At 41.4% G+C, this 13,547-nt stretch overlaps 1 protein-coding gene across 1 annotated transcript; it reads right to left on the reverse strand.

Moving 5' to 3' along the window:
• Window positions 1–736: 736 nt before the first annotated feature.
• Window positions 737–12,633, reverse strand: mboat1 (membrane bound O-acyltransferase domain containing 1). Its single transcript, XM_053432938.1, has 13 exons — window positions 12,437–12,633; window positions 11,479–11,624; window positions 10,954–11,031; window positions 8,870–8,965; window positions 5,964–6,019; window positions 5,239–5,293; window positions 4,186–4,378; window positions 3,357–3,549; window positions 3,164–3,267; window positions 3,012–3,076; window positions 2,782–2,914; window positions 2,099–2,250; window positions 737–1,105 (listed from the first exon to the last, which is right to left on the reverse strand). Exons 1-13 carry the CDS (start codon window positions 12,530–12,532, stop codon window positions 955–957), a joined length of 1,518 nt encoding a protein of 505 aa, XP_053288913.1. The 5' UTR covers window positions 12,533–12,633; the 3' UTR covers window positions 737–954.
• Window positions 12,634–13,547: the final 914 nt, after the last annotated feature.

The following is a 13,547-nucleotide window of genomic DNA, read 5'->3' on the forward strand; positions in this document are numbered from 1 at the left end:
ACATATTTTCAACCTTTCCTTTGAATTTCCACAGCTGTAGCATGATCCATTGAAACTAAAACAAAGTGTTTAGAGAACAGTCGAGTCTCCTCACCAGGAGGAGCTGTCATCTCATCCTAAAAACACTTTTATAGTTGTGGTTTCAATGGATCGTTTGAGAGCTGCATGGGCTAATATGTATTTCAAGTGACTCTCTACCCAGTAGGAGGAATTGTGACACAATCCACACTTTTATATGGCAAGGCCAACACACACATACACACACACACACACACAGAGACACACATAGACACACACTCTGGGCATAGTGGGTGCAATGGGTACACAGGCTCTCTCTCTCCCCCTATGGCATGCTTCTTTGTTGCAGCCTCACAAAGGTGGCCTTTGTGCTCCAGCAGAGTGTGACCGAGTGCAAGCGTGTCTAAGAGAAAATATGTGCAAATTTGTTTCCTAGTGCCTGTCTATGCATGAGTTAGTGTTTTTGTGTGTGTGCGTCGGGATATTCGTGCCCTCTTCATGAGCTGCTCTCCCACTGCGCTGGCTGACGTCCCACCAGTGGGCAGGACGGTGGTGATAGAGGACAGGGGGGGAGAGCGAGTCTCCTCTCTCTCTTCACACTGTGACATTGTTGTCGGAGCGGGCGGCCCGGTGTCGAGATGGGCATGGAGGGGACAGAGGGGGGGGGGAGTTGAGGGAGGTCAGTTATTTTCCTGGTGGTGGCACCAGAGATGCTCCTTCAGCTAGTTTTCGTTCCAGTCTGTCCACTGAGCTTGTCTCATGTATTGTCTTCATCTTAAAATATGGCAGAAAAACTCCTCCCGTGTTCATCCAGAGTGCCAAAGGTTCAAATCCTGTGTGGTGTCTCAGAAATGGTTTCCCTGGGATGATATTCACTTGTCTTTGAGAGAACACCATGCACTGAGCGCCTGTTGAAACAACGTGACAGGGGGGGTTTCAGTCTACTTTGTCGTTGTTGTTGGAGTGAACAGGCTGGCACTGGGCTGAGTGGGTTTTAGTGGTGGCAGAGGGGTCCCTGGCTTTGTGTTTCCTATGCAGGCCGATCGCGATCAGAATGCTAATGATGTGCACGTGGAAGTACATGGACCTGAGAAAGAGAGGAGAAAACAAAGAGTGTAACTCTGTCATTAATCCACCAAACTGACTTAGAACATTACACAGTACAGCAGGCGACAAAATCTGTTAAAAACCCAAATGTGGAATATTTGTCAAAACATAAAACATGATTTATCAAATAATAATTACAGTTCTAATTTGTATAAATACCCTGTCTATTGGCGACTCGCATTAATTAACAGCTGAAAATGTATCTGCAAATATCTTGTTAATCAATTTAGTAATTATTTGTGAAAGAGCATCAAAATGCTCTGGCGCCAGCTTCTCATGTGGAAATAATTTCTTTGCCTGAAAATCTTTGTGCTTTTGTTTTGTCTGACTTACACGTCTGGACACAGGAATTTGACCCTATCCCCCATTGGAATTTACCAATATTTTATGACATTTTGAATTTAATGTAATAATTTCTATATAAATCATAATAAGTGATAGGAGAGTATTATGATTTCAGATTGTGGGACCCTCAGAAATACTTTCTTTGACTGTAAACTGAGCACATATTAATGAATATCCCAGATACAGACAACAGCCCAACAAATATATGGATGTAATGTATAAATGTAAATCAAATCCTCTTTATATTTAAAGTTTTGCTCAAACTTCAGTAAAGACAGGGACAGCAGCTGCACATATGCTTCCATACAAACAATCAGGTGTCTGCATACACAGACACATTCTTCACATGATGTAGAAAATAAGATTGTGATCTCAAAACAGCAGCAAGAAGAGGAGCTCCTTTAGTTGTTGCATTTAGATGAGCAGCAAAAAAAACCTACAAAAGCGGTGTGTGAGAAAAGCATCAACAGTCTGCAGGGTCACAACTTTTGGCTTTGGTCAAAGACGTTGAACTGGAGTCCGTGGAAAGTTGATGGATTGTTTTTGCATCAAAGAAACTCATGCAGTCGTACGAATGCATCAAGCGTGAACCAGGTCTGATTAGATAATTAAATACTGGGGGACGTACCTGTAATAAACCAAAGTGGGCTCTACTGCAAGAAGTAAGAAAGGCATGACGGTGTAGCAGATGGCGAGCTGAGTGGCCGCCCAGGTTAGGATGTCGTAGAACAGCTTCAAGTCTCTGGAGGACAGGAAGTTGTGACGAACCGACTTCCTTATCTGGTGGGGGGAGAAAAATGAAGTCAGACGGATAAATAACTGTTTTATTTCACACTAGAAGTACTTGAACAGTGCTATTGATGTTAAGTAATGTGAATATACATATGTACTTTGTATTCTCTTTTAAATGTTTTACTTAGTTTGTATGAATTTAGACGAAAAGGTTTCTGTATGTTATATTTTGCAGTGGTGTAAATTTTATTTTATTCAACAGGTCAGTGAGATGCTGCTAAACCCTCTTTACCCCACACACCGAGAAAAGTTGAAACAGCCCGACCACAGTTTGGGGAATAAAAAGTCAATTCAAGCCCTTCATACACAGGAACACGTCTTTTCTGACAAGTACACAGTTCTAAAACTTCTTAAATATGATCAAGAATGCCGTAACAATAAGAAACTTTATATATATATATATACTTTTGACATGGGCTGGGAATGTAATAAAGCTATCGAAATTTCATTTGGAGAAAATACTGACTGTCCTATTTATAGACTTTTCATTTTGTTTTCGAGAGGAGGCAAGGTACTCACTGCTCGTGCTGCCATGGTGATTGGGATGGCGGTGATGAAAGTAAAATAATAGCCTGGATAGACGCCGTGCCACAGGGCCGACAGGACGAATGTCAACGCCAACCGGTGCTTGGGGGCTCGGTCGTAACACACACTGAGGAGATGACAGAAATTAAACGTGTGCGTGAGAGTGTATGTAAAATGGAAAGTTAATGATTTCTGTGTGCAGTATAATATTTTGAAGAACTCACGTTTTGAGCCAAATTCCTGTTTGAATATTCCAGTTGTCGATGAAAGTCTTGAAACTGGTTGCAGTCTAAAACAAACAGGGAACACATGACAGTGACTCTAATCCTCTAGCCAGTGGCGGCCTTTGACCCTAAATGAATTTCTATGCCAGTACCTCGATTCCCAAGATATTGAGGTTGCAGATGAGATCCCATGATGGCTTTCCATTTTCATCCATCCCCATGAAACCATAACCTGCAGCGTTGTTCACAGCGTCGGCTGGAAAATAAAATATCAAGTCTAACATGGCAATAACAATAATAGCGTATGTCCTCTTTGTATTGGCAGTGCACACACTCTGTGCTCACCCAGTGTCCAGGCGAAGTAGAACTTGGGCCTGGCTGCTTGTATGGAGAAGAAAGCGTAGGTGAGCCTGGTGAGGAAGGGGGCGTGGCTCACAAAGTGGGGGTCCACGTTGTACGTTATGGGCAGCGAGCGAGTCACAGTGAGGAAGAACAGCATGCAGCCACAGCAGACGAGCAGCTTCTGACACACAGCAGTCTGCACGGGAACATGATGCAAACGTCCATCACGAATAGACAAGATGAGAAGTGGACGATACAGGTCACATCAAAATCAGGTCCAGCTGATTCCAGAGGAAATTTGATATATTACTTAGGAAAGTATTTATAATCAGATATATGTACTTTGCATGTTTTTGCGGCAAAAGTTTTATCGCAAAAGTGCACCTCTTTTAATTACGCGGATGTTCAGTTTTTGGCTTTGAACATAAAAAAGCAGAACAGAGACAGAAACAAAACACTGAACCTTTCACTGTGTTCATTCAGACTGAGGTGACATGTTCTTTAAATTGGAACATATTGGATCTGTCCACGACTGGATGCACCAATTCTGTTGGCCCCCGGGGACACATTGATTTCATCAAGTCAACACGAGCCATTTCTTTTTCTTGTTGGTTTCTCTTATACACATTTTAAGTTACAGACCAACAACAAGGACCGAGGTTAATTACAGCTTTAGGAGGAGTTTAATTAAACATAAGCCGGTGACACTTTCAGACAACGCAGGTGAAAAGTCTTAAACTTTAATTAAGAGAGGACTGCTCTAGATAAGAGGTACAGACAAATTCCCAGGATGTGCCTTGTCTAATATATAGATAAACTTTCATGACCTTACCAGAGGGGACGGGTTTGGTGTCTTGTCGTAGCCATTCTGTCCGTTACACGTCCCCGAGTGCTGCCTGAGCCTCTGGCTGATGTGTCGGCCCTCGATGAAGTCTATGTAGTCCTTATAGTTACTGCACGGCCCCACCAGGATGCTCAGGAAGTTCAGATTGTAGCTCAGGTACTCCATGAGAGACGGCCTCACTCTGCACAAAGAACAACACAAGAAATCGCTGAAAACAACAACAGGGAAGAAACCTTTCATTTTCAGTAATAAAACAGTGATCAGCTCAGGTGAAATGCAATAGTGGTGGAAATGTGAGGAAAACATGTATTTTTAAATAATATATTACAATTAAAAATGGTGTAAAACTGTATTGTTGATGACAGATGAAAGGGGCTCATACGTTTAAAAAATTCTTTATAGAATTTCACATAGAGACAATCTGAATGTTATAAATGAGATTTAGTTTTTCCTCCTTTGGCTCTGATAAGAACAGTTACAGCCTTTAAGGGAACCAGAGTTTGTTCCTGCAAACACTCAAATCCCAGGAAATCAAGTTGGTTTCCACTTGCTGAGAAAGTTCATCTATATTACTGGTTATTACATTAAAGCTTGTATATACAGGTGGTACAATTCAAACTGAACCCTACAGAATCTGCACAGGCATCTCAGAATGAAGTATCAAACATGAGACAATCACCAACTGTGCATGTGCAGGGTTACGGGACGAGAACAGCACTAACTGTTTATTTGTCCATTTTCTTTTTATATTGACATGCATGGGACACTGACGAAATGTAGTTGCATTGATACACATGCATAACAATTCAGTGTTCTTCATGCAAAACGATGCCTCCTTTCTGAGGTCCCAGCATGCTGTTTTTACATGAATGATCTAGTCACCATGATGTCCTTGTCATTGTCCCTGGTGGCTGAGGAAAAGAAAGTTATTTATATTTATTTATTCTTTCAAATAAGGCATTCATTCAGAGGCAACCCTCTCTGCTCATATACGCATCCGTACAGTAGGTTTGGGTTTAAAGTAACATATTTAAAACTCACTTTATCGCATGCAGCTCCTGCTCCGGGGTCAGCTGTTCAGATTTCTTGCACGTACCTGAAAAAATAAGGGATGAATCATCAGTATTAAGCCTATTTGAAAACGTTTAATTAATCTGACACCACCCTGTTTAATCTTTTCTAATCTAGTATCCCCTATTACAGGATGATTCTATTTCACAGTAATGGGCCTTTTTCATGGGAGCCACTTGTCATTTCACAGCAGGAGAGGTACAGATATTGACAGTAAAATGATTCCAGTTAGCTGCTTCAGTGCCATGATTCACTGCAGACAGATTCACTTGCTGTGTCACAAGGACAATTATAGCAGCATGGACACCCCTCCCCCTCAACGGTCGCCATCTTGTATCAGTGGCAGAAGGTCAGAGGCCACCAATGTATTTTCAAACTTGACAAAATGGCAGCTCATTTTAAGGTTGAGCAAGTAAAGTAGATATATCAGAAACAAGTGTAGTGATTTTACTACGTGTGTGTACTAACTAAAGTGTTGTTATAATTGAGACACAGTGACTGTCGCGATGATATATTGGCAGGAGCATTCACATTAAAGGGAACAATTATTAAACTTATGAGCGACATGAAACCTGAAATGAAAAAAATGTTTAATGTATTTAATTGTGGAAGTTTGTTACCTCCTCCAGTAAAGGCTGGCAACATCTGTGTGTGTGTGTGTGTGTGTGTGTGTGTGTGTGTGTCCTCTATCTTACCATCATGGAGCTGGAAAGCAAGTGTGGTGATCTTCTGAGTTACTATCATCAGAGGCCTGAGCAGAAAAAGCAGAGGAATAGACTTGGTGAATCCTGAAATGAGAATAAACATGTATTGTATGAACCTGAATATCATTTCATTTTTTTTGACAGTGTCATTAAGAAACCTACAAAAGCAGATGATCACGGTAAGATTTTTGGTAAAGAAACCATGATTTAATGTAATAAAAGTCAAATGTAAAGACCATCACAGCTCAGCAAGCGAGTCATTTTCTATACTGACCTTAAACAAAGCCCACCCTATAAAACACTGGCTAACTAGACCGGCACTCAGATGAGCAGTCCCCTTAAATTCAATGAAGCTGCACCAAATGACACAGACTCATTGAAATCCATTCAAATACAACATGACGGAGGTGATGAGCCACTGTATGAAGCAGCAGAATGTATTTGACCTTGAGAATGTCCTCGTTCTTTTCCAGCAGTGCTTTGTCAGGTCAATTATTGATATCTAAAAGTTCACTTAAACACGGTCTCTCTTTGAAACCAGACAACCTGATCTCCATCTTGTGAATCTGGTGTTATTTAGAATGTTGCCAGTTACATGACTCCATCCATCAGATACTCTGAGTTGTGTCCATACCATTTAATATTATTGACTTAAAAGGTCCAGTGTATGGATTTAGGTGAAAAGGATCTATTGGCAGTAATTGTATTTAAAAGATAAACTTAGTGATGTTTTCACTAGAGTGTTTCATCTTAAATTCAACGAATTGTTGGGCCCTTACGATTTAAATACTCTATATTTACATTGGGGGGAGGGGGGGGGGGGTCCTCTCTATGGAGGCCGCAATTTGTTTGTTTGTTTGTTACAGTAGCCCAATCTGGACAAAATAAACAACTTTTAGTTTTTATGCCAACTGAAGGGTACCACATGTTCTATTTCGCGTTGGAAGGGGAGGGTGAGGCAAGGGATGTTCAGCTGCAACATGCAACTTCACCACTAGATGTCACTAAATTCTACACACTGAACCTTTAAGAGAACATACAATTAGTATAGAATAAGTCATGTGTGAGTTTCCTTTAAGTGGCACAGTTTGAACATCGGTTTCATTTGTCTCAGTAAGGGACACATTTATGGACACCACCAAGTGAGATAACTGCGGAGGGCGTTCAGGCCCTATCCTATTGACTGACAGATTCACACCCCCACTAGTTTCATTCAAAGATAGAGACCTCTCTGTCCGGAGAATATGAGTGTGTATGCACTGGGAGCACAAGCGCACATTTAACTATCTCACACACATACAGGAGCCAGTGTGAGGGGGCCGCATTGTGCAAACAGCATGGAAAACTAAGGGGGAGAGGGGCCTGGCCATGAGGCTGGCAGGGCTAGCTCAGTGAGAGCTGGCACCAGGCTTTGGAGAAACACTTTCAGGGTGCCAGCTGGTATGTGCAGCACTGCAGCCACCACACTCTGTTTTTCCACGAAGACCAAAGTGTTGACCCAGTTTAGCTTCTGTTCTGCAGCGTTTGGAAGTCAAATGGGAGAGCGACACAGATTTGAGATTAAGTGCATGACACCTTCCTACAGGGAAAACAACACAACACAATCCTGACCATTCCCTATATTTGCTGTTTTGCCAGAAAGAAAATTAGCTAATCTCAAACTCACACATACAAGCACCATCTCTGTGACTCACAGCCATTTATCTGTGCAATCGGAAAGCTTGACGCAGCTGGATCTTGAATCAATACATGACCCCCGCCAAAGGCTGAGTCAGAGGCCTGGCTGCTCGTCACCAGAGTCATGCGGAGAGAGCTACTGACGCTGCCAGAAAATTCATCCACATGAGAACTGGATAAAGACACTGCTGAACACAGGAGCCAGAAAAGTAAAATAAGCGTAAGTTCAGTAAGGAAGACTTAACCTGAAGACGATCAGCTGATCGTGGGCGTTCCTAATATCAGGAGCGCCCAATTGAGGACCTAACCTGCACAGTGATCAGCTGATTGTGGGTGTACCTAAATATCCAATCAGGTCGGGCACGGTCTCTGTCAGCCAGTCATTCAGCAGCTGTCTAACTTTAAAAATCCCTTCTCCTCTCTTCCTCAGTCAGCCATCATTCAGCGACTCGCGCAACCCCTCCTCCACCCCATTCTCCTCCAGTCTGAGGATATTCATTACCTCATCCGGATCCCGACCTCAACTGATCAAGGATCATGTCAACGGATCGAGGACACCCGATCATGGTGGCAGCTGATCGCAGACTAAATATCTACAAGACGGCCTGACAATATACTTATTAATCGTGGCATCCATTGCACTTCTGTCCATCCTGGAAGAGGGATCCCTCACATGCAGCTCTTCCTGAGGTTTCTACCTTTTTCCCTGTCAAGGTTCTTTTGTGTAGTTTTCCCTTACCCTTGTGAGGGTTGAGGGCAGAGGATGTCACACTCAGCGAGTCCAATAGGACAAACAAGCATAAGATGTACCTTCCGAACAAACGTATGACCGATAAACCACCACCAGTGTCTAGACTCCGGGGGTATTCCTGTTCGATGCTCTGCTCCACTCCCTTCTAATCCTGATGACATCTCACAGGGGTCTAAAATGCCAAAGACTGTAAAACATACACATTCTTCTGTGCGTTTATAAAAAATAATTATTGGTAAATTGGAAATCAAGTCTCTCCTGATTGAACTGACATCTTTAGAACTTTATTTTGTAGAAGCACGCATAGGTGTTGGCAGCTCTGTGTTTAATTTGTGAATCATGGGAGGACTTTCTATGAGAGGTGTTCCACAATGAGATAAGCAGGGGGGCTAGCAGAATTAATCTTTATCACACATTAAGACCGAGAGGAAAAGAGGTGGTGAGGGGACTGATTGTTTTTTTTTCTTACCCAGAGAAGTCAGTGGACAGTATCCCATAGTTAAATATGACGACACGGCTCACTTGGCACACTGTCAGGAAGCCCATAGCCGTCACCATGGAGTACCTGCATGTGGAGGGAAGAAAAACCAAACAAATTGAGAGACAGTTGAGATGTTACACTGTCAAATATTTCCTGTAAAATACCGAGTGGGGCTGCCACCTCTTGCTCATGTGCTCTGGCACATTCAGGAATTGCTTCTGCTTTATGCTGGTATGGATTTATTAATACATTACTGGAAATGGTTGTCACACATTTGGCACCAATACCAATACATTTGATTTGCATTAGGGAATTTACAGCACACTGGTACAATCTGTACAAATACACAAGAGTGCGTCTTTGTGTGTTTGCCAAAGTAATACTTATGAATTCCTTTGGAAATGTAATTAATTCATGATAACATAATTTCACTTTAATCATTTTATTTTATGACTTTACATTTGCTGTGACACCAAACTTTATTGGTACATTAGAAACGAGTCAGAAAATCTCATCCCTCTGAGGTATAATCTCATATATTTGTTAACAGGGGAATGCTTAATAAATGCATGTCTCAACATGCAGCTCAGTGAGACATCTGTCTTTGAACATTGGTTAAAGTGTGAGGACTTTATTCTGCCTGACACAAGGAGCTCCTTGGAGACCAAAAAAATGTAGGAACCAACTTCATAATTTCAATTTATACATACATAAAGTACTTTAAAAATTTTGACTGAAGGAAACCATCGTCAATCAAAGAGATCATGTTCAGATGAAATGTTTTAACGCTACCCTAAGATTCTACATATTGAATAACTCACCCACCTATGGTCAGAATAAATCCAGGTTTAAACTAGAGACTAAATTGCACCGGGATCACAAATGCCACAATGCTGATGATCCTTGTACTGACGTTCTGACACATGAATATTCAGTAGTCACTCCAGCACTAATACTACAACTCAACTCTCATGAATCATACCACACCCAATAGTATTGTTACTGAATCTTGTTGCGGTGACATATTTGTTCACAGACAAATTCAAAACCACCTCTCTGGCAGCTCCTACTACAGTCTCATACAACACTATCCATCCATGGATACCTGGCGAGAGATAACATTCACACCTATGGTCAATTTAGAGTCTCCAACCTAACCCCAGTTTGCATGTCATAGGACTTTGGAAGCACCCAGAGAAAACACAGGGAGAACATGCCAAGTCCTCACAGAAAGACCCCGGAGGGATTTCAACCTGGAACCTTTTGGCTGTGAGGTAGCACAGCGTTGTTTAGCTATAATTCTTAGATGTCAGAACTACTAACTGCATAATGATTACAAAGTTGACACTGTGTTTTGCCTCCACGTGTTCAGAATAATAATGTTTATATCTTCCTCTGCTGGCATGTAATCCCTTTATACAGTGACCTACATTAACCACAACACACTAATGTTGCTCCATTCATGAAGAGAATAAAACTTTTCCCTAATGTGTTTGAGCCAAGTTGCTTGAATCCAGGCCAACACACACAAACAAATGTACATTAAACCTCAGACAAGAGAGAAGACACATGTTGATGTACCAGACTGGTCTGGCTGGAACGTCAGGCTGATCCTTACCAGACGAGTTTAACATTAATTTCATGCCTTCAGCCAACAGCAGTATTTAAGTTCAGGTCACATTTTACCGGGGGATAACTAGCACCGTGCATTGCATTGCTGTGCTGGAATGTGTGGGAGGGAGAGAATGAATGGGAAGGTCCAAACGGATGAGCATGAATACATACCTTTTTTAAAGATTAAATGAAAAACATAGTACCACAACAAATACTTCATCAATATAAATGTAAATATCTGGACTCGATCATCTGCCTGACCCACCACACACACCTCTGACTTAAATAATTACTAGTGTCCAACAAGTTTAGCCTCAAGTCAACAGTAACTATCTTTTCACCATTGTCACTGAAATGAGATGGGGCTTAAACATTTCACTGCTGCAACATTTTGTGTCCATAACATAGCCATATCCAAGACTCTTATGCCGATCTTCCGTTGAAAGGCAAAGACTCACCTGTGCACACTGTCGATATCGGCTTTAACCATAATCACGTAGCTTGTAACCACGACTGTCAGGATGTGAGTCGAGTACCTGTAGAAAAGAACAAACACCGTGAGAGAATGTGTATCACTGGTATTATTTATTTCAGATGATGGGACTATGCTCTGTATGTTGATGATAAAATGGTGTGCGTGCCAATAGACCCTCAGCACATTTCCTCCCTGGGGTCTGTTACTCATGCCACCACATTGGCATCTGCCTTCTCTGCACTTCTGCTGTCTGCAGCCTCATTGTCCTCCTATGATTACAGACCTGTGGTGCTGGACCCTGCTCACTGGACCTCTGTGTATTCACCAGGAAGGTAGACCATTGATAACTGAGATGTGCTCAGTGGTAAACTACTGTCACATATTTTCACCCAGGACACGCTGTTCATCAAGTCACAGCATCAGCTCAGAGTAGAAAATAAGAATGTGGTGCAGTGTCATATGAGAGGATGTGGACGATGCACTGTGTGGGGACTGGTTGATGACGTACCATCCAAAGCAGAAGATGAGGAAGGCGACGCCGAGGAGCGTGGCCACCGCGTGTCTGACCAGGGGGTTGGCATGGCGAGGGCTGAGGTAGAGCCGGAACCAGAAGGCGGCTGCCAGGGCGAACAGCTGACATGCCAAAAAGTTCACCTGTGTGGGCGAGACAGAGACGAGGATGGGAGTCCACAGCTGCTTAAAATAGTCACATAGGCTGTAACTGTGACAGGTTCTAATAACTTTTCCCACTTGTTAAATCATCTTCAATTATATCATCCAAGGATGTACAGCTCTACAGGTAGAGTATCAAACAGCTCACTGAAAACTTTAAGTAGACCAACTTTTAAACATTGTCATATAACCTCTTCTTTATCATACAGAATTTTTATAACATAAGCTCAGCATGTCAATAGTTGCAAAACCTACAGATCAAATATATAATGTGAAATACAATATTGCAGCATGTCTTGCAGATTAAAGAGTGAGTAAAATATAAAACAAGACATTTGATCAACCTTAAAAGAGCATCTGTCCAATGTGTGATTGCAGTTTTTATGTTTGAAAACTCAAAATCAATGAGGACTTAAAAATAGACATACACATGGACACATGAGCAAAAATCAAAACTTTGTCACAGCAACTTTGATAAACTGGCATCAGGAGAATTTAAAACCCACAGCCAACAAAAGAAAAAGCTGTTTTCAGGCACAAAAGTCTGTTTTAATCATCCAGCTTCTAGATAAGAATCATCTTCCCAAAACAAAGAGTAAAAGATCTCTAGTGATGAAGAAGAGAAACATCATGACCAGCACTGTGTGTCTGTGTTTGCTGAGGGTTCACTGCAGGTCTCAGTGAGAAGAAGTGACACAACACTAGATAACAGGCGTTTCATTCATGACTGGGAGAGCTGTACATCATGTGTGTAATACCCTCGTTGTGACTCAGCTGCAGACAGAGAATCGTACCTGATCCAGGGGGAAGCCCAGCTGGTCACTGACGGGCTGCAGCCACTTGGATCCGGTCGTTTCAAACGCAGCCTCCGTCTGACGCTCTGCCATCATCCTGCGCTGATCTTCTGGACCTCAGTCTTCTTTTCTTATTTAATTTACTTCATAAAGAATAATAATAATAATCAACTACTGTTCACTCATTGTTTTCCCGAAAGCCTCCGTGACAAGCCAAACCAGTCCACAGTGTGATAGTCCGGACATGGCACTCCCAGCTCTGCCTCTCCTCCTCCTCTTCTTCCTCCTCCTTCTCCTCTGCTCCCATCCCACTGAAACGCTAAGAAAGTTAACACAATTTCCGGTAATTGCTACAAAAATAAAAGCAGGGTTTGACCGAGGTGCATAGTTAGGTTTTATATCTAAGGCTTTAGAAGAGAGAGCACTTATTTTACTTTTGTTTGTTTTATTGCTTAATTTGATCAATTTTTCTTGTAAAAGCTTGTTTAAATCTTTAATTACATTGCATAAACTTGTTTTTGGAAAAGTGATACATTATTATTATTATTGTTATTATGTCAGAAGGAAGTTATATTAAAGTTGTTTAACCCTCACTTCTTGAAACAAAATAAACTGACAAGGTGGTTGTTACTTGACATTTATAAATAAGATGATGTGTTAGTGGTGAAAAGTTAGTTTGACAGATTAAGAAAATATAACATCCTCTGTGTTAAACCTAACTTAAGTAAAGGTCCATAAACATTATTATCAAAAGGAAATGAAAGTGTGAAAAAAGACAAAAGTTTGATGTTGAAGTTGTTGATGTGGTTTGAAAATGTGCAGAAATGTCTAAGTGATTGGGTTAAAGTGGAGATTATTGAGACTAATTAAAAAAAGACTTAATATTTTTAAGATGTATTCAGCATATAAATATAACGGAGTTCAAAGTGAAACATTTCCCTCTGCATCGCAGTGGAATTATTGTATTATGAAAATGGATGTACACAATAAGATCAGAATTGTACTTTGACATAGTATTCTCATTACATTTGTTTATTCTTTTGATGAGGGACAGTGCTCAACAGACAAAATAGAGTAAATTAGCAAAAGTTAGCTATACAAGCTAATAAAT

Source organism: Pleuronectes platessa, chromosome 10, assembly GCF_947347685.1.
Source record: "Pleuronectes platessa chromosome 10, fPlePla1.1, whole genome shotgun sequence".
NCBI classification, from domain to species: domain Eukaryota; kingdom Metazoa; phylum Chordata; class Actinopteri; order Pleuronectiformes; family Pleuronectidae; genus Pleuronectes; species Pleuronectes platessa.